The sequence below is a fragment of the Pseudonaja textilis genome, chromosome 5 (assembly GCF_049901715.1).
Source record: "Pseudonaja textilis isolate UNSWEBS1 chromosome 5, rPseTex1.2, whole genome shotgun sequence".
In the NCBI taxonomy this organism is placed as follows: Eukaryota; Metazoa; Chordata; class Lepidosauria; order Squamata; family Elapidae; genus Pseudonaja; species Pseudonaja textilis.
Genome location: NC_141994.1, coordinates 38,112,767 through 38,139,687, shown reverse-complemented (window position 1 = coordinate 38,139,687; position 26,921 = coordinate 38,112,767). Strand labels below are relative to the sequence as shown.

Here is a 26,921-nt window from a genome sequence, read left to right as displayed (position 1 = left end):
CATTCATTCTCAACACAGACATATTTATTTCAGCTTACTCTAAGTAATCATGTAGAAAGCCTACCCTAGATTATTACTATTATGAAGAAAACCTATCTATGTCATTATCACATAATCCATCAATCATTCTAAATAAACACTCACAGAGCATAACTATTGTGATACAAGGACTTAGTATCAATAAGTGACTGAAGCCAGTGGGAGTGAGAGTTCCTAAGGTGTTACACTTGTTACTAAGTTTGAAAAGAAGCAATGAAGCTATAATAGGGGCAAGGGGAGTCAAGACAAGTCTCTGTAAGAGTTAATAGAAAGCAATCCTTCCAGAAAAATAGTTCAAAATCAAACGTAGAAGATGGATAAGTAAATTACTTCTTCATAATTGCCAAAGAAACTGTACATTTATGATTGTAACATTTAGGGGAGTTTGGGTGTCAGATGGAAAGATCTCCAATTGGGAAGGCATTTCTTTGGTTACTGGAGTAGAGTGAATGACATAGCCAGATAAAAGCAGAAAGGAAATTTAGTCACCAATGGGATGAATTGTATTGAAACATGAATTATTTCATTTATGAGGACACAAACAACTGGAATTTAGAATATGAAAGGCATTAAACAAGAAAATCTTGAAAATATCAAAATGGAAATGAAGTAGATGTTTTAGGAACATATTATCAAGTGAACCAGAATGGGCCATTTTAAATATTACATGATAAAGAAAAGTGGCAGTGATATTTTGCTATAATCCAATCAATGACAAGATTAGTAGATATCTGATGAATATTGACAAGTCTGTGTAATTACTACAGACACAATGGTGAAAGACCCTGATGAACTCTATAGTAAAGAACAGGAAGTGAATATTACAAAATCTGGAAAAAATGTACAACTAAAAGTAAGGCCAATAGAGGGACATGGAATTACAAATAGGTTGGATTAGAAAAATAAAATAATGCTGGAAATAACTTTATTAAGTGTGTTGTGGTTGTTCATCTGCTTCAGGTAACATAAATGAACATTCTAAACTTGGTCATCATTGGATGAACAATACAGGAATCAAATTAAGTACATAACAGAAAACCAAAGATGTGCAATTCAATAAGTGAAGACATTTCTAGGTACAATTTGTGGATCTGAACATGATTTACTACTGTTATATATACAGTTTAATTAGAAAATTAAAGAGTGGGTATTATCAGAATACCTAAATGAATAGTGTGGAAGAAATTTGGTTAGAATATAAAATTAGCAAATGAAAAGATTTGATAAAGTTAATTTATACAAAAGAGAAATTGAGAAATTATGAGAAGACAAGCAACACAAGACAACATTGTCTACAGTAATCAGAATAGACAACATAAAGTAGGTTTAAACAAACCAACCACAGGAAAAAGCTGGATTTCCAAAAATCCAAATAGTTTTCAGGACACATCTGGATTATGATTACAAATCACTCCCTGTGATTTATAAATTATTCCCTGATCTCTTTCCAGCCAACTGATGAACCCCTTCCCAACCCCGCCCCCAGCCTTTTGTGGTTTAGAAGAAGGAATAGAATAAATTTGCAGAAACATATAAAAATTTGAAAAAACAGAGCAGAGGTCAAGATGATGAGCGTTTATCTGTATAGTCACTTGACAGTGGGCCAAACTATGAGCGTGATTTAGTAAACACTTGAAATTGGAATATAACAACTAACAGCAACATTTTCCAATTATAGTATAAATAAATGGTATAGTTAGTATAAAAAGCAGAATAATTTAAGGAAATGGACTTGCACTTTATAGCCACTTGCTTTATAGGACCAAAAAATTAGAACCAGGAGATTGATATTAATATTATTAATATGAAACACTTCCCTAACTCTATTAAAGCAATAATAGGTAACACAAGAAGAAATATGATTATCTAGTATAAGAACCGTTTATTCTTTTTAAAATACTCATTATGGAAATATTATTGTATTTCATTCATTCATTTATTCAATTAATAAGCTCATTCGATCCCCTTGTGACTTTGGAGATGTACATTATTAAAACAATTTAAAAATATAGACAAAAGAATGACAAGTATCCAAAACAGAACAACAACAATAAAACAAAAAGACCCACACAAATCTCTAAAAACTGCCACAAGGGGCTTGCTATCCACTCTAGCCCAAGTCATTGGGATGAAAGCCAAGTTTTAAGGGCTCTTTTAAAGAAAGCCACAGTGGAAGGCCAAATGAATCTCTAGGGGAATATTGTTCCAGATGACAGCCCAGTTGTCAAAAAATCATACATACGTACATGCATATATACATACATACACACACACACACACACACACACACGCATACACACAGAGATACAAACACTGAAATAGAAAAGACAAGCTTTCTGTGTCCTGCCTGATAACAATGTTTAATTAATGGGACCTGAAGCAGTCCATCTCTGCCTGTTTGTACAAAACAGGGAGAACTATGAGACAGCCATTTCTTCAGCTACCAGGCACCATAAAGATGTTATAAATAACAACCAGCACCTGGAAGCCCGTGCAGAAAGCATAGATGTTACATGAACCTGCCTGTAATTGCCCGTGTTGTTGTATTCTGGACAGCTGCAGCTTTTGAATGGTCTTCAAAAGCAGCCCCATATAGAGCTCATTGCAATAATCTACACTGAAGCTGATCAAAGCATGACTGGCCAAAGGACTTGCCGGTCTAGGTAAAGGCCCATAAACACATATTTATGCAAAATCCTGGTTACAGTAACCACTTATTCCTTGAACAGGAGCTCTGAGTCCAAGAACACTGCCAAGTTGCACACTAGTTCTGAAGGAGGAAGCATAGATTTGTTCAGGAATATCACTGGTCCTGGGAGATACAAATAACCACAGGGCTTCTCAGGGCTCTTCTTCAGTCTGTTCTTCCCATCTATACTTCCCCAGGTAGCCTGGGTCTGAGGGTAAAATTTGGTATTATCAATGTACTCATTGACTATAGAGAACAGAGCAGAGTTTCTGCAAACCATTGCTATCTCCCAGACCACAACACTGCCAATTCACCCCCCGGCACAAAAAAACAGACGTTGTGGCCCACTAGCTGCCAGCTCTGACTCGGACAGTGAAGAGGTTGGGGAGGAACTTGGGCCAGTCCTGGAGCCTGGAGAAGGCTCTAATGGATGCTCTGCATTGGAAGCAGAGATAGGGCCAGGAGCATCCAATATCTCCCAGCTGCCTTCGGAGTTGGAGATAAGTGGGGAAGAATAGCTGGAGCCTGTTCCCGATGTGTATATGTGCAGAGCTGTCAGGAGAAGAGAACAACTAAGGAACAGGGGCCAACTCAGAAGGCACACGTGGATGCTGAATAGCTCCTCCCATGAGGAATAAATAGAAGCAAAGGGGGAGTGGTGGTTGCAGGAGACAATTATTTTGCTTATTATTATGAAGATTTGCTTATCGTGGTTTGTGCCTTGGAGACTCATTGCCAGGAATTAATTTACAGCTTTGCAACTGAAAGCTCTCATCCTGGCAATTATCCAAGGACTGATAAGGTCTGTTCTTGCACTTAACTCTTGGAAGAATTATTGCTGGGACTTTTCTGTGTGTGAATGCCATGAATTCACAGTAACTAAATAAAGAGGGGTTTTTCAGGATAAGGAGTCTGTTTCTTGGTTCTGAGTCAGAACAGTATCTATAAGTGGGGTGTGTGTGTGTCCAGGTTTTGTTATGCACTCCAGGTCAACTATCTTATCCCCAATTAGATTATAAATGAGAGTGTTCTTATTGCATATTAACTTGGTTTTCAAACACAGCATTCAGAGTCCAATAACCTGACTTCAATGTTGAGTGCACTGAAGTGCTGCAAGTTTGGACAAGACTCAAATACCAGTTCCATAATTCTTATGAGCAGCCCATCTTCAGCTTTCCACCATATCTTACTCTGCTGTTATGACCTTGGTGAAACTGCCCTTCTTCCCCCTTGAGTCCATGGCACCATCACCTTTTTCACTTCCTTTTTAAGCCCTGGTATCTCTGCTGCATTCATATGAATGGAAAGAAAAAACTCTCTAGTTACATGAGTGCTAAACTGTCATCACTCACATGGGAGGTCATACATCCAACTTTGAGGAGGGGATCAAGAATCAGCAGAGCTAAATGAAACTACTAGAACAGCCACTTCGAGACCTTGTTGTTGCTAGCTATAAGAACTCACCCCATCAGCCTACATTTTGGCTCCCATTTGTAATTTGTTTTCAGCTGCTGTTCTCTTGAAGCTGACCAGTACTGTTACCAAGATCACTTTCAGGTGACAGAAATATAAGATTTTTAAATTTATTTGGTGTCTGATTGCTCTTCCTTATAACACCATTTAATTTTTTTTTTAAATCAATCAATCACGCCATATATACTCAAACTAACACCAGACTTCCATAATATATAGTGATTATCCCACATCCTATTTTGGGTTATTACATCATGGCTGATTTGTATTGTTAAATATTTAAGGTTAGATTATGACAGTCCTTAAATACTTTTCCATCACCCTATATATCAGGAGTGTCAGGTGTCAAACTCACGTCATCATGGTGGCATCATGTGATGTATCAGGACTTTTTACCCCTTTGCTAAACTGGATGTGGGCGTGGCTAAAATGTGATGCATCCGTGCAAATGACAGCCCTGCTCTATATTAATTAACTGGGATTTCTAAAAATAGTAAAACATAAACATACCCTTTTGAGTACAAAAATTGTAAAAAATGATTTGAAAATACAGTAGATAGCTTCAATAAAGAAGCAGGACTATAACTACCTGTATAGCTTCAGAAAGCAACGAAGAACATTCAGTTCTATAATTCTGGGTAGATTAAAAGTATATATTTGGATTACCTTAGAATATCTAGAGCATATTCTACTGAGAATTAATTATTGCCTACAGAATTATATATTCAAAGTCAACAAATAATCATACTGACTATCACTAAGTTGAGGGGGGGAATATTTGTGTGAGGTTGTCATATAAGCTGTTCTCTGTTCAGTTTTGTGAGCTGAACTTTCTATTGCAACTGGATGCAATACCAAAATTTAGCTATATAAAGTGTCTTTAAAATCAATTAAGCAGAACTTTCTTTATTATTAAACATCTTAGTATATGCCATCATACTAAAGGCTCATTTTAAATAAGGTTTTTTAGAAACAAGTAATATGCATAATTTATATAATTAGATTTAAAAGGTACTTACCAACTTTTTTAGCATTATATTTCTTTGCTTTCATCTTATGTGCTCTTTTTAGCATCAGCTGTGCCGTAGAAATGTCTTTAAAACCCCTAGAAAAGAAACAGTTATTCTCCACATGCAAACATAGGTGTTTGTTTAATAATCATGCAGGCTAGTAACTTCTGAATGCTAACAGCAACCCTATTGAAACACTGAACTTGACTGGGAGGTCTTTGATCTTCAGGAGTGTCTTTTCAAAGAACCGTAAGGCCAGAAGACATGCACAGAAAATGTTAAATATACAGAAAAAAGGTTCATGTGGCTTTTTGAGTTCCATATATTTCTCCCTAATTCTGAAACAAAATGCATGATTTTGCTGCATGTATTGCAGTGCAACCTATAGAACATAATTTTGATTTTATGGGTATTCAGAACATATTTTATAATCATAGAGATCAGAACTATACACATATGTCCTAACAATATGGTTACCATTAGGAATTCTGATGAAAGAATACCTAATGCTCTGGCTATCATTTATGAAGAAGTACACAATAGCTCTGAGCAGAGTGGCAGAATTATTTTATATCATAATGTCAACATGCGCAAAACTGTCATCTAAACTTACTGTATACTTTCAAATCACTATTTATGGTTAAAAACTAGTCATTAGCTAGGTTGAGCATGTTACAGGCACTGTCAGCCAAGGAATGTTGGCTAGTGGGAAGCAGGAAACATGTCTTCTCCACTGTAGCTCCCTTCCTCTGGCATATTCTCTCTTCTGGAATGGGACAACTCACCACATTAATGGCTAAATTAATTTACCTATTATATTTGTTGAATTGTCCCATGGCAAGTTGTCCTGTAGCAAGTTTGGCTGTGGTGAGTTGGCTGTAGCGGGTTGTCCCAAAATTAATTTGATGGAACCATGGCCAATAATAAAATAAATACAGTCAATCCAGAAATATAAGAATTATAAGAAATAAAACATGGTCACCAGTAACAAAAATACTGAATTAAATGATTAATACAATGTTGAATTGTCCTGCAGTGAGTTAGCCATGGTGAGTTGGTTGCGGCAAGTTTCCTGCAGTGACTTGTGCTAGGACTTAGACCCTCTCCCTTCAGATATCAGGATGGCCCTGAGCCTGTTGGCCTATTGCAAGGTGTGTCAGTGGCCCCAATGTCTTAAGGGTCCCATTTCCTGGCTATATTAACATTCATAGTAACAGTTTTGCTTGATGCCATGTATATTTATTTGTACTATTTTAATTATTTTAATTGTTTTTTAAATTATTTTTATGTATTATGATGTATGCCACCCAGACTAATTTTGTTGAGATGGGCAGCTATAAAAATCAAATGAATAAATAAAATAAATTTAAAAGAAAATAATGACCCAAACATACCATTCTTCTGAAATTTTTTCCTCCTTTTCAGATTGTAATGATAATTTTTGGGAGGACTTTGCCTCAGAAAGTTGTGAGGCACTGCTTCTTCCTGACCTGAGGAGAGCAAGAGCAAGACACTAAAAAGCTAGTCCAACAAGATTTAAATCTCTGCAGCTTTTGCTGTGCTATAAATTTTCATTATCTTCTGAAGTTAAGAAATAAAATCTAAGCTCCAGGAAAGCTTATAGAAGCTTATAGAAGAGTAATAGAAGTTTGAGGTTTATATCAAATATTTATATTTGTACTCCAAACATATCTCAAGATTTTTTTACAATGAAATATAAGGTATAGTAAAGCTTTCTTTATGTTAGACATTTTTCTTTTAAACTCTATATAATTTTTATTGTCTTAAAATTTTAGGATTTGAGAGTTTAGTACTGCTATGCTTTTCTTTAAATGAGTAAAGGATGGCTTTAAAAGTCAACTGCTTAGTTTGAAAAGTTAAAATTCTGAATTTGGTGTGTGTCATTTTCCTTATGAACACATGTGCTTTAAATTTAATTATTTACAGAATTTAGAATAGCAAAGCATCCAGATGCTTTCAATTATTCTTCCAGTGTTCATCTTGGGTGTTGCCAGTATGCAAATAACTACAAAGAGCAACAAATAAAGCAATTTATTTAACTTACCAGTTGCTAACATCGCTGTTTTCTGATAATGTTGTCATTTTCCTAAGCTGCCACATTTTATGGGAAGGTGATTTTAAATTAAATGAGCTGTCTTCACTTCCTGTTGATTTGTTACACTTGATAAGAAAGAATTTTTAAAAATAAATAATTATCTTACTTTTGCCTGAACATGAAATATGAAAGAAGAGTTAATTTATGTACCACTTTCATTTATTGAAATTTTTATAAGGTGCTTCTTTAGGCCAAGATAGTCTACAAATAAATTAATAATGAAAAAAAATACTAATATAAAATAACCTACAATAGAGAAAAAGATGAAGCTTCAGCTATGTCTAAGAATAAAACCAGTGCCAACACAGGTAATTTCAAGTCAATCAAAAGTTAAGTGAATCAGTCAGTTGAAACAGAAACTGAAATAAAAGTAGCAATGCTCTTGAGTTGTGACATTGTGAGAATGGGGGCAATCACTTGCCTTGGGGCAATTCCTATTTAAAGTCTGCTTCTAAAAATTGAGCTTGCATTGGTGGAATAGATAATAAGCCTAATGGGGAATATAATCAAAAGGAGGCCTCTAAGATATGCAGTCTCATATACAAAAAAGATTCTCAACAGCAAAGCAGGATTTTTAATTTGGTACAGAAATGCACAGCCAGCCAGATCAAATTATGTAACATAGTCAAAATACTTATATATCAGCCATTACATATTTTCATTAGCTGAAACTTCCAGATTACATTCAAAGTAACCTCACACTGTAACGTATTTCCATAACACATTGTTCTTTTGCGGTGGAGTTTCTTTACCTGGATTTAATAATTAATGCAGCCTGCTATATAATTTTTTGGGTTCATATGAAATATTTCTTCACCTATAAATTATGGTTTTAGGAATATGCAGCACTGTTGAACAAACTTTTTGCACAATAGTAAATCTACAGACGAAGAATTGCAAGACATTGCACAATGTACATGGAAGACAAGGCAAGTAAGTATACTAAAGTGCATGGCATGAGAATAGGATGTTTTTGTTTACTATTCTCTTAGGACCTGACATAAAGTAAGTTATGTGTAGAGAGGACCCTGTGAAGTCAGAGGCTTGAGGTTTTTATAACAGCTGCATCTTGCAAAGACAGGATGCATTTTAAATTTTTAATGAAACAGTGGCCTCTATAGCAGTAGAAGCAGCCCAACTGAAAACTTCAAAGAAACATCCGGCATTGTGGAACATTCTCTTATACCCATAGTCTCTTTTGTTGGATTACAGCCACAGACTTTAACAGGATCCAGTCATTTTACCATGAGCTGGAATGCACTAAATTTTCCCAATATACCTATGGTGGGAGCAGATTTAAACTGCACAGTTTATACTGCTTCTAGATCATGAATTTAATTTTTAAACACATTTGCAGTATTTTTCATTCCAGTTTATGGTACATTTACTAGGATAGGAATCCCACTTAAAATCAATAAATTCATTCTGGGGCATGGATTTAGAATAGGATGCAAAACTTAACTACTTTCATAAGAGGAAAATTAATGGTATGAAGCACTACACTCTGCAGCTTATGATCATTCTCTGACTACTGGAGGGAATACAGTACACATATTGTTAAGATACACTTCAGAAAATATAATGAAAGTTTACACTTCAGTTTATCAAGTAACTAACAAATATTACAGTTCAACGATTTTCAGATATTCTGAAAACTTTCAGCTGTTGCTATATAATGTATACTGAAGGGTTTTTTTTAAAGCACTTTGTCAACTAGCCATTTTTAATCCACTGCCAAATGTGCAGCTGAGACATATCATTTTTTGTTTTGCTACTGTGAAGTAAAGTGTTGAAAGAAATCCAAAATAAAGGGGAAAAAAATTAAGCAAATCAAAGAAAAGCTACATGAAAAATTATATCTGGGGATGAGGAGGAAGTTACAGACTTCTAAAAGTAATTATGTTTCTTCAGTCAATAAATTGTGATATTAATCATACCAAGTAGAGCACGTTTCTAAAGGAATGAACAAAGGCCAAAGATGAATAAAGTTTCTGTGACATGTTACCTTTGGCGAGGGCAACTGGTCTGAGCAAAGCACTGTTTGTGAAAGGAAGCAGTTGGAATCCAAGGCTGGCCATTCTTTCTCAATGACAGCCTGGTTAAAAAAAAGGCAGTGAAGTTAATAGTGCAAGGACAATATAAAGTCATTTTGATAACTTTAATAAAGTAGCATTTTAACTATGTTGCCTGAGTTTTCCAGTATTCCTGGATCATATATTAGAATTGTCACCCATCATACAGCCAAACAATTTGAAGCGATAAGGAATAGTTTTGGATTAATGATATACTTAAAAACTTACTGTTGATTAATAGTAATACTAATGGAGATAATTTAGGTTCTAAATTATTTTTCATTCATGTTTAGCTTCAAACGTTGCCAAATACCGGATTTAACTCAGAAAATTATCTCCTGCATATTATATGTGTTTGTATGTAAAATTGCACAGTGGAATTTTGTGAAACAAGATTCTTATGGAAGCACTATCTGGAGAATTAATTAATAAGTTAGTTTTTCTCAAGAATGTATACAGCTGCCAAACTTGAACACTGCAATTGTGGAAGGCATAGAGTAAAAAAGAGCAAAAAAATCCCCAAGATGCAGTGTCTCAATTAACATTGAACAGATATTCCTAGGCAAATAGAGGCCCACCTTTCTACCTTCCTCTGAACAGAAACTCAAATCATTGTGGCGCCATAGACAAAAAAAAAGGGCAGGTTTTAATATTTTTTCCTGATGCAACTGTTACTTTTTGAAATTAAAATTTAGTTTCAAAATTTATAAATTGAAAATTTCAGCTGTGAAATATCGCAATTATTGACTTTTCAGACCATTTACATTAAAAGAATTCCAATTGTGTTCCCTCAAGTACATATACCATCTTCTTTTCTCCGTTTTCTGTTAAAACCAAAGAAGTACCTAATAAGTTACAGCTCCATGTATTACCTTTGCTATATCTTTGAAATTGTAATCTCAAAAGAAGGCGCACTGGAGACAAGAAATATGTTTGTAATAATGTTTGTTTACAACATAAAAGCTGAGCAACTATTATCAAAGCATAGAAGCAAACACATCCAGTCAGGCAATGCTGGATTTACAACAGCCTCCCAAATCAGTCACTCAAATCGGAAACCCATAAACCAGAATGTTTAGTGCACTCTGATAAAGTACAGCACGACTTTAAAAAAATATTGAAAGTGGTGGTGCTGAAACAGCATAGTATAGTAACTTAAGTTTTTCCATCTGCTCAGGATTTCCACATAGATATTCACTGTATGGAAAGGGCTCCTGGCAATTTCAGAAAAGAATACATTTGCCCACAGTTTAGGTGAAAAAGATCCTCTAGATAGATATATATTTTTAGCCAGTAGCCTAATTAATAATAAAAGTATAAAAGATGCAGAACTAAATTAACACTATCACATTGCTGACATATCAGATGGTAGTGCTAGTGGTGATTGACTTAACAAATTAAGCAGATTTAGGTGTCCTTGATGTTGAATGGGCCATTATCAGAGAATTCTAGGACTCTTGACTGATCGGGAAGTTGAAAAATATTCTGGCAAGCTACTTTTGTATTATGGCTAATCACATGAAAGGTCTGTAAAATAATCAAAGGTCAGCCTCAGAGAATGTCATTTTGCTAACCTAGGTTGTTGGTTACTTCTAATGACAAGGTAACCCTTGAAAATTTATTCTGGGCACTCAGATGAACTTTGATTACCCTGAGCCAAAGTCTTTTCCCTAAATGCACTCTCTTACCTGCAACTGAATTTGGGTCAGGTTTATAATGCTTTCTCTTGCTGGGAGAAAAGCTTCCATGTTTTTACTGTGTCAGAAATAAATACACCCCCCCCCCCCATTTTTTTCTTAATTTCTTTTTTTTTTCCTAATGAAGACAGAGACAAGATCAAAATAATAATAACAACAACGACAATAAAACCCAAGTACAACAACATTTCAACTTATTGTTTGGTTTTATCAACTTTTAAGCTGCTTTCTTGGCACAGAAAATGCATCTCTGCTTTGCTTTATTTATTTAAAAGATTTACATGGCTGCCAATTTTATGCAACTCTGGGCAGTTTATGATGCTCATAAAACCAATATATGAAACAATAGTTAAATCAATAAAACAATAAACTGTGCACCATAATTGTCCCCTTAGGCATGCCCCACAGCCAACTCAGACACCCTCCTTCAGTGCTTTCTTTCCATATAATTCCGGCACCTGAGTAAAAACCCAGGTCTTAATGGTCTTCCAAAAGGCTAGAAGAGTGGGATCCTATTAAATCACTGAAAAATGGCATCCCTCAAAGTAGGGACATCCACGGAAAAGGCACACTTTTGAACTCTTACTAGATGGTAAGATTTTAGGGAAAGGACATGGAGTATCCCTGTCCTTTTAGATCTAGTGGGACAAGTGGCTCTTTATAGGGAACGGAGCTAATGCCATGGCATGTCAAGTTTTAATAGTGCTATCCAATGAATTGCACCTTGAATTGTACCCAGAAGAAAACTGGGAGCCAATACAACAGTTCATGCAACAAACTTATAATATGAAGAAACCTATGGGCACCCAATACTGTGCACCACTGTGTACTGGACCACATATAACTTGCAAGTGGCCTTCAAGTGAACGACCCCCCCCCCCATGCAAATTGCATTGTAAGAATCAATTCAGGAGGTGTCTAAGGCATGAGAGACCATAAGCAAGGCCTCCTGGTCCAGGATAAGGTGCAATTGGTGCACAGCATAAATCTGTGCAAAGGCCCCTCCTAGCCAAGGCTGCCATCTGCTCATCAAGAAGGATTGTATAATAATAATACTTTATTTGTGGTCACAGACCAAAACACAAGTACAACAAAAGAAGAACGTGGGAAAATTAATCATGAACAATTGGTCACCAAAAACTTGACTAAGGGAAATTACAGTGTTTTCCTCTGATGGTTACAGATCTTAAAAAAATTTGGAAACCAAAGAAGTGATATAGGAGGAGCCATCCCCTAGATAATATAAGAACAAATTACTAACATTGGGTCTAGAAGGGTCTGTTTTAAGGAGAGACAGTAACTTAGATCTGCCTGTGTTATACATAGGGCAATATAAAAGGACATGCTCCACAGTTTCAACCTCAGCTCTGTCACAGGGGCATAGCTGCTCATTAATCGGGAGCCTCTTAAATCGCCCATCCAGTAGTGCTTAGGGCAAACACTAAAGCGAGCTAGGGAGAAAGCTCTTCTACACTTGGGAATGGTTAGAGTGTAAAAATAGGAAGCCATCCTCAGTCCATAATTATTAAATTGGCTGAAGATCACAGAGGAGCAAGTTTTGTTAGCTCTGGCTCGTAGATATTGCAAGTCAATGTCCACAAGCCGTTGGACTACTCTAAATTGGGCGTCCTTAAGGCCATAATCTCCCAGGGCATGCCCCGTAAAAGCAGGTGTAATTTCTTCATCAGCTCCCTCTCCCAACGAGAAATATGAGAGTCAGCAAACGCCAGGGAGAGGTAGCTACCAGGAACTGCCAGAAAGAGCACCCGAAACCACCATTTAAAGGTGTTAATCCATGCCATACATTCGACTGATCGAGTGCCCAGTTCCAGGTACATCAGAGCAAAACCAACACAAGGAGGAAAACCCAGAAGTTTTCTAAAAAAGACAGCCTGGGTTCTTTCAATACAATCCTTGAAGCCCCATATCCATATGGGAATTCCGTAAAGATTTTGAGCCAAAGTTTTGGCTTTATAAATACACAGAGCAGAAGGAATAAACTGGCCTCCTTGGGTATAAAAAAAATCTTAAAATCTGCTGGTGACTGCAGGAGGCCAAATTCAGCATCTGGGTTCGATGTCTAGTCCAAGCACTGAAACTGAATACCTAAATACTTAAAATGGAAAACCTGCTTAACAGCATTACCATTGATAGCCCAGTTATACAATTTCTGGGCTCTAGAGAACACCAATACTTTAGATTTGTCGTAATTAATAGACAAGTGGTTTTCAGCATAGTGGGACCTGAATGCAGAAAGTCATCTTTTCAGACCTGGCCTTGACAATGAAAGGAGGGCCGCATCGTCAGCATAAAGGAGAAGTGGGATCTTTGTAGTTGACAACTTTGGGGCATGGGACTCAATATGTCCAATGTGAAAGGCCAAGTCAGATAAGAATAAATTAAACAAAAGAAGAGCCAGAACACAACCCTGCCTTACTCCGTTCTTAATCGGTATAGGATTTGAAAGTTCTCTCTGCAGACCACACCTGACCTGACTAGAGGTCTGGTTGTACAAGGATCTAATTAGGAACAGAAGACGTCTATCGATAGAACTTTTGAGCAGTTTTGACCACAACAGTCCCCTAGGGACTGAGTCAAATGCTGACTTTAGGTCTATAAAAGCAGTAAAAAGTTTGCCACCTGGTATGGTAGACAAGAAGGATTGTGAGTCTCGGAGGAAACGTAAATTGCATACTAGCTCAGTCTGGGAAAGTGCAACCCACTCCAGAATCACCAGACTTTTAGGGGACCAAAAATCTAAAGTCATAGTATATTGTTACATCTATATGAGGATAGCTCATATGCATAAACAGCTCTGACCTTACATTATATACATACTTTGCATTTTTTTAAATCCTTCCACCACACTGAAATAACTAGCAAGTGGTTTTCCTTGACAAATTACATTACATTAAGTAATAAAGAAGATCAGAAATATGAATGGACAAGGAAAATTCTTATTGGAAGATAAGAAATTTTCTGATTCTGTACATGTCAGTTTGCTTCATTAAATATAAAAAATTCTTACACTTTTAATGAAGATGGTATTGATAACATGTTACAATTTTATTATCACAATAGTTAAAGCACAATAATGATAGTAGGTATGAAATTGGATGTATAAATCCTTTTTAAAAACAAAATATATTTTTTTCTGCTCAATCTTGTCCAATTTTTGGAGACTGCCTAGACAAGTCCTACAATTTTCTTGGCAAGATTTTTCAGAATTGGTTTGCCTCCTACCTAGAGCTGAAAGAAAGTGATTGGACCAAGGTGGGACTAGGACTAGACACTCAGGTTCTAGCCTGATGCCTTAGTCATTATATCAAACTGGTTCTGATGAAAGTTAATGCTGACACATAATTAACACATTCTTTAAGGTATAGTTCTCTGAATATTTAAATGATTTTTAACAGTAGTTAAAATTAGTTAATCAGTTATTAAGGAGGCACAGCTACACACCACCACCTGACTAACATTGGCTGATCTTAGTAATGTAAGCAGGGTTGGTTGTGATTAGTATACAGATAAAAGACTATTAAGAAACCCCAAAACAAATCCTAAATTGATATATTCATGAAGTTACCAACAGGCAAGATGACTCAAAAGAGACCTTATTTTTTACATAATAGGATGACTTTCAAAAAAGCAGTGTCTAAATACAGCACATCCTAAAACTCTTTTAAGTGTTTGGGATATTAAAAGTTTTGGGACTCACAGAGAGAGCAGTTTGAAGAAACAAATAGTTCAATGTCTAAAATTTAAGTATTATAACATGGCTCTATATAACTTTCACAAAGATGAAATAAACAATACTGTTATAAATTTTGAAATATTCCTAATTGGAGCAATTCAACTAGAGAATACACTTTATTCCAAACAGTCTAGTTTTTTTAATATTTTAAAATGCACTGATTAAGTAATTATAAACTGAAATTATTGACACTGACACTGTAAAATTTGTGTTCCAAAGACAATTTTTTTGAATGAGCCTATTTATGAAAAAAGCTAAGATAAATTATACTATGTTAGGAGTAACAATACTAGATGTAGTTTAGAGAAAATAAATAAAATGAACCATGATTTAATGAAGGATACAGCAAGGACCATATATGAAATATAGAAACATATGAAATGTAATTTCTCTAGCTATTTAAACAACATGACTTAAATATGTTATATGTTTTTGCACTTGAAATACTTTACTAACTAAAGAACTTTTAATCAAAATTTGTATCCCATTACCTACTTACTTCATTAAAGACAAATTCATCCACATTAATTTCTTTATAGTCATCCTCAACTTCATCAGTTTTAACAGCTGCCAAAGCACTGGCTAGTTTCTTTCTCAAACGAAACCCTTTCCAAAGTGCCTAAACAAAAATGTAAAGCATGCTATATGAGGCCATAGATCAAGTACACATCCAGATTCTCTGTTATCCCATTAGAAAGATAAAACATTTTAGACTCTTTTTTTTCTACTTAAGCAATAGCTCAATGGTCTGTTTTTTGAACTTTATGTGACATTTAAAACTAGGAGACAAATTAAATATCAGCATATGCCTAGAGCTGAGAACACTCTGGAGGTTTGACTCAAGCAAGCAGAATAGAATCCTAAACTCCTTTAACTACAAACCAAGGTCAACTAATTAATTATGACAATTCCTTCAGGACCTACTAGGAGTGTAGAAAAATATGTGTGTGTGTCTGTGTGTGTATGTATGTATGTATGTATGTACATATGTATGTGTATAGGTATAGGTATATTCATTCCACTGAAAAATAAAATACAACAAAGCCAATGTGGAGATACTGACTTACTCTAAACATCCCATAAGTGGATTAATTTTATTACTTTTTTATTTATTTAAATAATTCTGCTGCTAGTACACTTTTCAAATAAACTTCCCAATAAATATTTGTAAAACATCCAATGCATTTAAACTTTTCTGCAAATATTTATTTTATAATATATAAATAAATATTTATAATAACGCCTCTACAGATATATACACACCATCTAATCATTTGTTTCTAGCATAAAGCTCTCAGGGACTGCATTTGAGAATATTTCAAGCCCAATATATTAGGAAATTAAATTAAAAATGAAACATTGAATTTGTCATTCTACTGTTCTTGTCACTGACAGAACTGCTCTGCCAGTTAGAACTGCTCCTTCATAACCAATAAAATAACCAATGAAAAACCCATATGTAATAATGGATTTATATTTGTATGCATAGAATATGATTTGTTGTTGTTAGTTGTATAGTCATGTCTGACCCATCATGACCCCATGGACAACACTACTCCAGGCCTTCCTGTCCTCTACCACCCCCTGGAGTCCATTTAAGCTCATGCCGACTGCTTCAGTGACTCCATCCAGCCACCTCCTTCTCTGCCGTCCCCTTCTTTTGCCCTCAACCATTCCCAGAATTAGGCTCTTCTCCAGTGAGTCTTTCTTTCTTATTAGGTGGCCAAAGTATTTGAATTTCATCTTCAGGATCTGGCCTTCTAAAGAGCAGTCAGGTTTGATCTCTAGGACTGACCAGTTTGATCGCCTTGCAATCCAAGGGACTCGCAAGAGTCTTCTCCAGCACTATAGTTCAAAGGCCTCAATTCTTTGATACTCAGCCTTCCTTATGGTCCAACTTTCACAGCCATACATTGCAACTGGGAAAACCACACATTCCTGTCCATTTTAGTTCACTGATTCCTAAGATGTCGATGTTCAGTCTTGTCATCTCTTGTTGGACCATGTCCAGCTTGTCTTGGTTCATGGATCTTACATTCCAGGTTTCTATGGAGTATAGATCTTTACAGCATTGGACTTTCCTTTCACTACCACATACTGTAGTGTACATCCACAGCTAAGCGTCCTTTCAGCTTTGACCCAGTCACTTCATTCTTTCTGGCACTACTAATACTAGTCCTCTGCTCTTCCCCAGTTGCATATTGGACACCTTCCTACCTGAAGGGTTCATCTTCCAGTGTCATATCTTTTTTGCCTTTTGGTACTGTCCATAAGGTTTTCATGGCAAATATACTGGAGTGGGTTGCCATTTAAGATAATTTGCAGTCTGTTGCAACAATGATAAAAGAAGAGTTTGTACACTTTAAAGATTAACATTAGCAAAATGACTCAGGATTCTGGTTTGTACATATCTCCGTGGGTGATGCTTGCTCTTATGCCCTAATAACGTATCAGGAATCACTCAAGAGAGGCTTGAGTTGTACAAGCCAATTACTTGTATTACTGAAAGACCATAGGAGAACTTTCCAGAATGACTTACTATAAATGCAACTTTATATTTCAGTTTGTATAAATTCAATAGCTAATTACTATTTCTTTGAATACATACCTTTAAATCCATTTAGCTATCTGAGATCTCAAAACAGAGGTGAGAGGGCACGTGTTACCAACCTTAGTTCACTAACCTGAAGTATAGTAGCAGCTTTATGCTTATCCAAAAAATGATTATTCTTTTTTTCACAGCTGACAATCTTTCTTCTGAGGCAGTAACTCTGCCAAGCAGACTGGATTACAGTTGCTGCCAGATGTAGCCTTGTATAAAAATTGATCTCTTTACGAACTCTATAACCTCGCCAACATGATTGGATAATTATGGCTGCTGAGCTATAAATAAAAGAAAAAAACCATTACTTTAAAAATATAAACTGTGCCAATAATTGTACTGTATATTGCTGTTTTTTTTGAACATGGGATACTATTTGGGGATCAAATAAAAAAGATTAGATCTAAGAAATATAAACATGCCTTTACTGGAAATCAAGGACAAGTTGAGCACTGGCAAAAAGCTCAATTTAGTCCTTTTCCCTATGTATACTGTGTTGTGAAAAAAATCTTCCTTATCATAAGAGAGAAAACTATTGAATGCAAGGAAGCTTTAATATTAGAGAATTAATTCATGCAGAATTGAAGAAAGAAGTAGGGAGGATGAAGCAGGCTAATGAGACTATTTTCCAGGGATTTTACAATAATGCTATTTTGCTTAATGCCAAATAACTGTTGATGCTGACATTGGAGGTTGATGCATGTTACACATACAAAATAGTTGTTAATTAGAAATAAATTGGTATTGCAAATTTTAAATCCATACATGTTAAATGCATTCTAAGGAGATAACTTTTTCTATATATAAGAATCTTATTGATGCTGAGAGTGATTTTGGCAGTTCCTGGTAGGATCATCTTTGCTGGGAAGGTTGGAAGCGGAATCCAAAACAGAATGAGGAAAGAATATATATTATCTTCATATCTGTTAAATTTATTTAAATTTAAATATGATATGTCAGAATTGGAAGATAGGACACGTAGAATCAGAATTTAAATCAGAATGAGAAATTATTAGTAATAATTTGATTCTCTCATTAGAATTGGAATTGGCAGTTACAGTGTTAATAATTTTACATAATACAATTTTTATATGAAGGTAATGACTACATTACAAAGTAAAATGAAAAATATGGTCTGTAAATATTAAAACTAAGGTAATGGCAAATAGCAGGCTTAATGATCTTACAGCTTACATTCCAAAGAAATGAAGGTTAGTTTTGCAATTCTGGGCTCAAGAACAAATACAAATGGAAGTATATTAGTGAGGTAATCAGGAAAACAATTATATGGAGAAGAACAAATGTAGTTAATTTCTATGAAAACAAGAATCAGAATATTCAAAGCGCTATTTTTTTTCCCCAGTGGAAATGTCCATCTGTGAAAGAATCAGCGAGGTAAGACAGATGACTCTGAATTATGGATATGGAGACAGTTGCTATGGATATTATGAACTGCAAGAAGAATTAATCATTGATCCTGAATGACTAACTACTCTTTTGAGGCAACAAGGAAAAATTCATTTGATGTAAATGAATGAAAGGCTAGAAATACTATTCTAGTAGAAAAAAACTGAAGATAACAAATAAGAAGGATGGGTGGAATGAAGAAAACATTGTAATATCTGTGGAAGAATGACAGATTATTGTTTGGGAAAGATTCAAATGGTAGCCTTTACACAGGCAGCCTCCAGGAATCAACCAGAGTTGATGGGACATTTTTTACAGCTTGTTCGGTCATAGACATTTAGAAAAAATTAACACATAGGATGATTTGTTTTTAATTCTAGTATCAGAAAAAAGTATATTTTTCTCACTACTGGCCTGAAGCTCATCTCTGTTTCTAATGCAGAAGCTGAGTGTATACTTTCGCATCACTCAGTAAATAGCATTTGTAATAGCCTGCTGCCTAAATATCAATACAAACGTGCATAGAATGTACTCACTGAATCTGAAAAATCCCCAAAAGGCCAATATTTACATTTCAGTTTACAGCAGCATAAAATGCAATACAGTATTTTAACCTTAGACTGTCTACTATTGACCTCACCCCTTTCCTAAGAGGTCTGTAAGGGGCATGCATAAGTGCACCAACGTGCCTACTGTCCCTGTCCTATTGTTTCTTTTTATTTTTCTTATATGTATTCATTTCATGTACTCATAACTATGTCTATAATACCTGTAATCTTATAATCGCTTGACAAAATAATAAATAAATAAATAAAGTATTAAAATGCAACTCAGGATCTCTGATCTGATCATTTTTCTCTGTGCCTTCAAGTCAATGTTAACTAGATCCTGTAGTTTACATGACAACGTTTTTTGGAAATGGTCTCCTCTTGCCATCCTCCTAGGGATGAGAAAAATGACACAAACTCAGCTAGCTGGTTTTGCATCTTAGATGGGACTAAAACTTATGCTTTCTAGCCTGATATCTTAACCACTACATCAAAGGTTTTCTTTGTTCAGCAGTGAATTACAGGTGAAACTCAAAAAATTAGAATATCGTGCAAAAGTTCCTTTATTTCAGTAATGCTTAAAAAGTGAAACTAATATATGAGATAGACTTATTACATGCAAAGCAAGATAGTTCAAGCCATGATGTGTCATAATTGTGATGATTATGGCTTACAGCTCATGAAAACCCCAAATCCACAATCTCAGAAAATTAGAATATTACATGCAATCAATAAAACAAGGATTGTACATAGAACAATATCGGACCTCTGAAAAGTATAAGCATGCATATGTACTCAGTACTTGGTTTGGGCCCCTTTTGCAGCAATTATTGCCTCATTGTGGCATGGAATCTATCAGGCTGTGGCACTGCTGAGGCATTATGGAAGACCAGGATGGTTCAACAGTGGCCTTCAGCTCTTCTGCATTGTTCAGTCTCATGTATCATGTAGTAATCCCATGGTCATTGAACCAGTTTTGGTGCTTTTGGCAGTGTGGGCAGGTGCCAAGTCCTGCTGGATAACCAAGTCAGCATCCCCATAAAGCTCGTCTGCGGAAGAAAGCATGAAGTGCTCCAAAATCTCCTGGTAGATGGCTGTGTTGACCCTGGACTTCATGAAGCACAGTGGACCAATACCAGCAGATGACATGGCTCCCCAAATCAACACAGACTGTGGAAACTGGACTTGAAGCAACTTGCAGTGTGTGCCTCTCCATTCTTCCTCCAGACTCTGGGCCCTTGGTTTCCAAATGAGATGCAAAAGTTGCTATCATCAGAAAAGAGAACTTTGGACCACTGAGCAACAGACCAGGTCTGTTTTTCTTTAGCCCAGGTAAGATGCTTCTGACGTTGTTTGTTGTTCAGGAGTGGCTTGAAAAGAGGAATATGACATTTGAAGCCCATGTCCAGGATCCGTCTGTGTGTGGTGGCTCTTGATGCACTGATTCCAGCCTCAGTCTACTCCTTGTGAAAGTCCCCAACACTTTTGAATAGCTTTTTCCTGACAATGCTCTCCAGGCTGCGGTCATCCCTGTTGCTTGTGTACCTTTTTCTTCCATACTTTTTCCTTCCACATAACTTTCTATTAATGTACTTTGATACAGCACTTTGGGAACATCCAACTTCTTTTGCAAGTACCTTTTGAGGCTTTCCCTCCTTATGGAGGGTGTCATTGATGGTTTTCTGCACAACTGTCAGATGAGCAGTCTTTCCCATGATTGTGATTCCCACTGAACTTGACTGAGAGACCATTTAAAGGCTCAGGAACCCTTTGCAGGTGTTATGGCTTAATTAGCTGATTAGAGTGGGACACTTTGAGCCTAGAATATTGAACCTTTTCACAATATTCTAATTTTCTGAGATTGTGGATTTGGGGTTTTCATGAGCTGTAAGCCATAATCATCTCAATTATGACAAATCACGGCTTGAACTATCTTGCTTTGCATGTAATGAGTCTATCTCATATATTAGTTTCACCTTTTAAGTTGCATTACTGAAAAAATGAACTTTTTAAAATGAACTTTTGCACAATATTCTAATTTTTCGAGTTTCACCTGTATAAGGCAGGAAGGTAATTGAAAGCAGTTCATAAGTTTTAAAGGTTAGGACATTTCTGAGAGCAGATCTGTGCTCTATCCATCCCAGATGAATTGAGTGGCCAACGAGAAAATATTTTCAAGAGTTCCTGTTAAGAATATACCATAATATTTTGTATGTTACCTATAAAGTAGAATCCAGGGTGACCTATATGTTTAGACCAGGAGACAGCAAAACACCTCCTTTTCACTGATCAGGGGAATTTGTTTGATCTGAATTAAACAACAGTTTGTCTTTTCTATGGCTGATAAAAGATTGCACTTTAAGATTTAAAGATTTTCCTTGATTTTTAGTTCTGCAGTGTTTTAACTATTGATGAAATAGGTTTACGTACAAGAAAAAAAAAGTAGACTAATATATATTTTTCTTAAAATTATTTTCTATTCTATTTTGGTGGAGCTGCTTTGTATGCAATGTTCACTCATAAGAACTAAAAGAAAGCTTTAGATGTTATCACCATCAGATTAATTTTTAATGTGCAGCCAGCTTCAAATATTTAATTATGGAAACAAACCTTACATTCCAGGAGCGCTTGTGCAATACTGAATTCAAGTATGAAAAATTTTCATTATCTGATTGGAAGTCGTGCCTGAAACATGCCTGAACAACTAAGTAAGTAAACTCCAAATCTTGGCTAAGTGTATTCATTTCTTCCTATCCTCATTTGAAAAATCTATTAATCTACAGTATGTTCAATTAAAATAAATAAATACAAAAGTGAAAGATTATTGGTGCTGTTTCATGCATGCTGTCTCCCATTAAAACCTTGGCCTTTCTAGATGAATGAGAAAAAAATCATTTGAAAATTTCAGAATGTTGCTGTTAATCAGTATAGAGATAATACTGACGTAAGGGGGCCTTAACTCAGATTTAACATAAAGCAACTTGCATACATCAGCAATAATAAATTGGACCCTTTCTTAATAAATCTTGAGAAATTGTGACATAATTTAAAAGATGTTGCCAAAATATATCCAAAACAGTTTACAATTGCTATTCAATTTTTCTGTCATGAACTATCACAAAGAGCAAGAAAACATACACAAATGTATTTATAATAGTTTTTCCACAACTATCAGATTATAGATTGTAGCCTTGCTAGCCTATCCCACAGTATCCTGAAAATGTCCAAATTAATACCCACGAATTATCTTTGTCAGAAATGTTATTTCACTAATCAACTAGCTTAATTTCTGTAGTTTTATATCACTAGCAACCTTAGGAAGATAGCAGATACAGTGATACTACACAGCTCACCATTATGGGATAGGTGTTACCAGGAACATAACAAAGAGGGCATTCATAGAGACAAGGAGAGTTCTTCCGGTTGAGGAGCAGAAGAATGACTAATAGCAGCGTGCAACAGTACTCATATTATGATACTTAAATCTCTCAAAAGTGCTTTATGAAAATTGGTAAGATTCATATCAGCACAAATTCACCATAGATAGCTTAACTAAGACAGATATTTATATATTTGTAAAAATGCTTTAAATAAAATACCAAATAAACAAGAGGCAATATACTACAGAGAAATACTGAGAAACAGAAAATGAAGAGAAAATACTGAGAAAAACTTTTGTTTTTCTTGTCCCACTATTGGTAAAGCAGAATTCTTGAAATGATTTAATACAAATAAGTTTCATAACATCCCTGTAGCCAACAGAATAGACAGTCCTTTAAAACTGATAAATTCGTTATCTGGCAGTTATATGAAAATAGGTCACTGAATCAATTATAAATCTACTGCCCTATAATATAGTATATTTTGGAGGTTGGAATTTGTTGTGTGGATAAAATTCCTGAATATTGCTCAGTTTCATTAATTATATTTATTTCATATTTCACTTCTTTCGAAAATGTCTCAATAATTCAAAATAATCTTTCAGTCATTTATAAAGTTAATTTCATTCAGATGTCAAATTTATAAGAACCTAGGGCAAAAAGAATTAGAAAGCAGTTGATTAGAGACTATTCTGTTTTTTAGAATACTTTGGGACAGAAGAAAGTAGTACTGAGATAGAAGAAAGCAACAGAAGGAAAGACAGAGAAATATGATCTTAAAAACTTTCTAGGTTTCTGTATATGCATATATAAACTTCTCTTCCATTGGGAGCATCCAAAAAGCTAAGTGGTTATTCTAGAAATAGCCTTTGGAACAGTCCTATACATCAGTGTTTCTCAACCTTGGAAAGTTTAACACATGTGGACTTCAATTCCCAGAATTCCCCAGCCTGCTATATATCAAGAGATTCAGCTTCCTAAATGTTTCAAGGACAGGTGATTTGTTTATGTTAATAAGCTTTATGAAAGAATGATTTGCAATGTACTGCATAGCTTAATGTTTATAGATATATTCTTAGTACAATTAGTATAATTATATTTATACAGACTAGAGAAAGAGTAGAACTAGAAAGTAATACGGTAGTTGCTTTTTTCTGGCTGATGGTGTGCTGCTTAAATGTTTCTATTATTACTGATGTGCTGTCAAAGTAGGTGTATAGTATATGCACTAAGTGATGATGTTGTCTGCTTTAAGATTACATAGAGATACAGTTATATTTTCATAAAAAAAGTTTGACCCTTTGATCTTACTTTTGTGAATTGTCAAAATGTTGAAGGTAATTTCCTCTTTCAATGGTTGTAATTTGCCTGTTGAATTTGTTTCTCTTAGGACTGATTAATGCATTGCTTTCCTCACTGTCATTTGTAGAATATTGAGTATACTTTTGTCTATATACTTGATTTTCATCTGTTTCTGGAACTGTCATGAAGGAGTTAATTGACTCAGCATGAGTATGGCCAGAAGTAATCCATCTTTTAGGCGTATTAAACGAGTCCTGCTTATTTTCTTTTACACCTGAGGTAAAGAAGTTATTTTTCTCTATGAAGTCTTGAGTTAAATGATCTGCCTGTTTTTTTGGTTCTTCTACCTTTGTAATGTTTAAAACTCCATATTCATGTGCATAACGATGTTCAATACTAAGCTTCATCAGTTTTTTAAAATACCAACACTGGAGCTGTACAGAGTCTTCAGAAAATTTATCTCTGGAAAAGAAATAGTTAAAACATTATTATTTATTTCAGGGATCCTGTTCTCCCAAAATGGTTTATAAGATTAATAACATGAAAATGCATTACATATATATTAGCTAACAATTTTTTCTAAATATATCTTAAAATAATAATAATAAAAAATCAACCTATCTTAAAATACAACCCTGGTGAAATATATACCGTATCACCCTAGAGAGCTTTAATAAATAAATTTTATAGCTTGGACAAGCCAGATCTGGACAAGCCAGATTGCTTTTTTTGGTGGGCCAGTAAGTAAGGCTTTAACAATATCTAGAAAAGACCTTGCTTTTCTGATCAATCTTCTGAAAGTGGCATTGTAACTCTTCATTGAAAACTCTGCCAACTTTGAGGCATCTATCACAACACTTGTAGGAAAAAAAGCATTGAGATGATACAATGCTGCTGATGCCTGAGATTCTTTTTCTTATATCCTTCCTAGGTGTCACTGATTTCCAGTCATGATTAACATGATCTGATATAAAATTTAGCATTAAATATTATTTGATTTTTAATTAGAGCATTAAATATATTATATAATATTTAAATATTATATATTTATTTTTATGTGAATTAGATAATTACTTTATTTCAAACAAATCAACATATCTTCATTTAACAGGAAAGCACAAACATTTTAAATACTATCTACTATATTATGTTCTCCAACTTAAGAGGGGTCAAATAATTGTCTTCTGAGTAGAATGCTTTGCAGAAAAGAAAATTCAGTTGAAAGAGAGAGAGACACACACACACATAGGGAGCATATGTCTGTTATATCACTACCAAGAATAAAAGCCCTGACAAATAAACAATACAGTGATATTATGTAACTCTATATAACTGGGTGCATCTGCTAATATTCTTACTGCTCCTTCTTTCTTGTAAAAAGCCTTTAAACTTCATAAAGAGTTTTAATGTTTATATTTCTTCAGTTTCAATTCCTTTTAGATGCTTTTTATGTCATTTTCACCTGTTTAAACTGTGACTTTTTAAAAGGGTTTCAGCTTCCATTAGGGTCTTTTATTTCCAACCCTCTGTACAAAGCCTGTTGAAAGCCAAAACAGTGAAACAGAAGTACATTTTTGCATAGCTGATTTCAAGTAGGTGTCGGAAGATTAACTGACAGACCTTTATTAGATCTGAATAATTTTAAAAAGCATATAATTTTTAAACAAGAGCAAACACACTTTATGTGGAATCAGGATGGAACATCCCCATTTAGCTATATACCTCTGTGTTAAAAAATGATTTAGTAAACATGGCTATGATTATATGTGGCAGCTTACTTACTTACTTACTACAGGGTCTCATTTATTTAATGAAATGTCAAACAGCCAAAATGTTTGTGAGGTTTCATATTGTACTTTAGGAATATAATATCAAGGTTACAATCTTATGGACTCTTTTTAGGGGGGAAATCCCATTATGCCCTAATATTGTTCTTGCATAATCAGCAAGATGTTTATACTGGATTTGACACTTTTATCCACCTATTGAATCTTTTCCAAAGACCTAGGATAGCCAGATGTTGTTGTTTGATGGTGTTAAAAATACCATCACAGCTGTTTCAGGTAAAGCTCCTTTTGCAATTAACTGATGGTGATTTTGTCAATGCTGATGGTGTTCAGGACTGCTCCAGATATTTTGGGATTGTATCAAAGGCATTTATTACTATTGGTATGATCATTGCTTTCTTTTGCCAAAGTCATTCTATTTCTATTTGCAGATCTTTGTATTTTGTTATTTTCTCCAGGTACAAAAACATCCACTAACCTGTCTTTCTTATCAATAATAGATAAGTCTTGGATATTATGTGGTGGGTGCTTGTCTGTTTGAATTCTAAAATCTAGATTATGATTGTTATGGTTCATTGCACAGTCAGCCAGATGATTAAACTGGATTGGGCACTTTATTCACCTATCAAGTCCTTTCTAAAGACCTGGGGTAGGTGGATATTGTTATATTTATATCCTGCCTTTTATATACTATACACTATAGAAGTCAAGGCAGTGAGCACATTTAAATATACACACCCATATTTTGCCATTTATTTTATTTAGGATCACAGCCTTAATCTTTGTTAAATTCTTTAAGAGCAAATTTGAGTACATTTTTGAAAAAAATACACCAGCAATAATCTTGGTCACATTTTTGGTTAAGTGCTTCTTCTAATTTCCAAATACAATACATTTACCACAATGATTTGTAATTAACACATATATTCTACTATAAAATTCAGGTTATTTAAAAAAAACTTAAGCAGTTCTTGTAGGACATATCACTGGTATGATCTCAAAAAAAATACTGAAATAAATTTAAACATAGGTAGCTGATTACTGA

General features: G+C 34.9%; 1 protein-coding gene across 1 annotated transcript in view; it reads right to left on the bottom strand.

Annotated features, from left to right (window-relative positions):
* The window catches only part of LRRIQ1 (leucine rich repeats and IQ motif containing 1), a 112,025-nt gene that overhangs the window by 40,987 nt on the left and 44,117 nt on the right, over positions 1-26,921 (bottom strand). The window contains exons 16-22 of the mRNA XM_087934520.1: positions 24,099-24,551; positions 17,535-17,733; positions 15,350-15,469; positions 9,333-9,422; positions 7,277-7,392; positions 6,606-6,701; positions 5,221-5,306 (exon numbers count right to left, since the gene is read on the bottom strand). Of these exons, the coding sequence (XP_087790646.1) occupies positions 5,221-5,306; positions 6,606-6,701; positions 7,277-7,392; positions 9,333-9,422; positions 15,350-15,469; positions 17,535-17,733; positions 24,099-24,551 (1,160 nt within the window). The remainder of the gene's footprint in view (positions 1-5,220; positions 5,307-6,605; positions 6,702-7,276; positions 7,393-9,332; positions 9,423-15,349; positions 15,470-17,534; positions 17,734-24,098; positions 24,552-26,921) is intronic.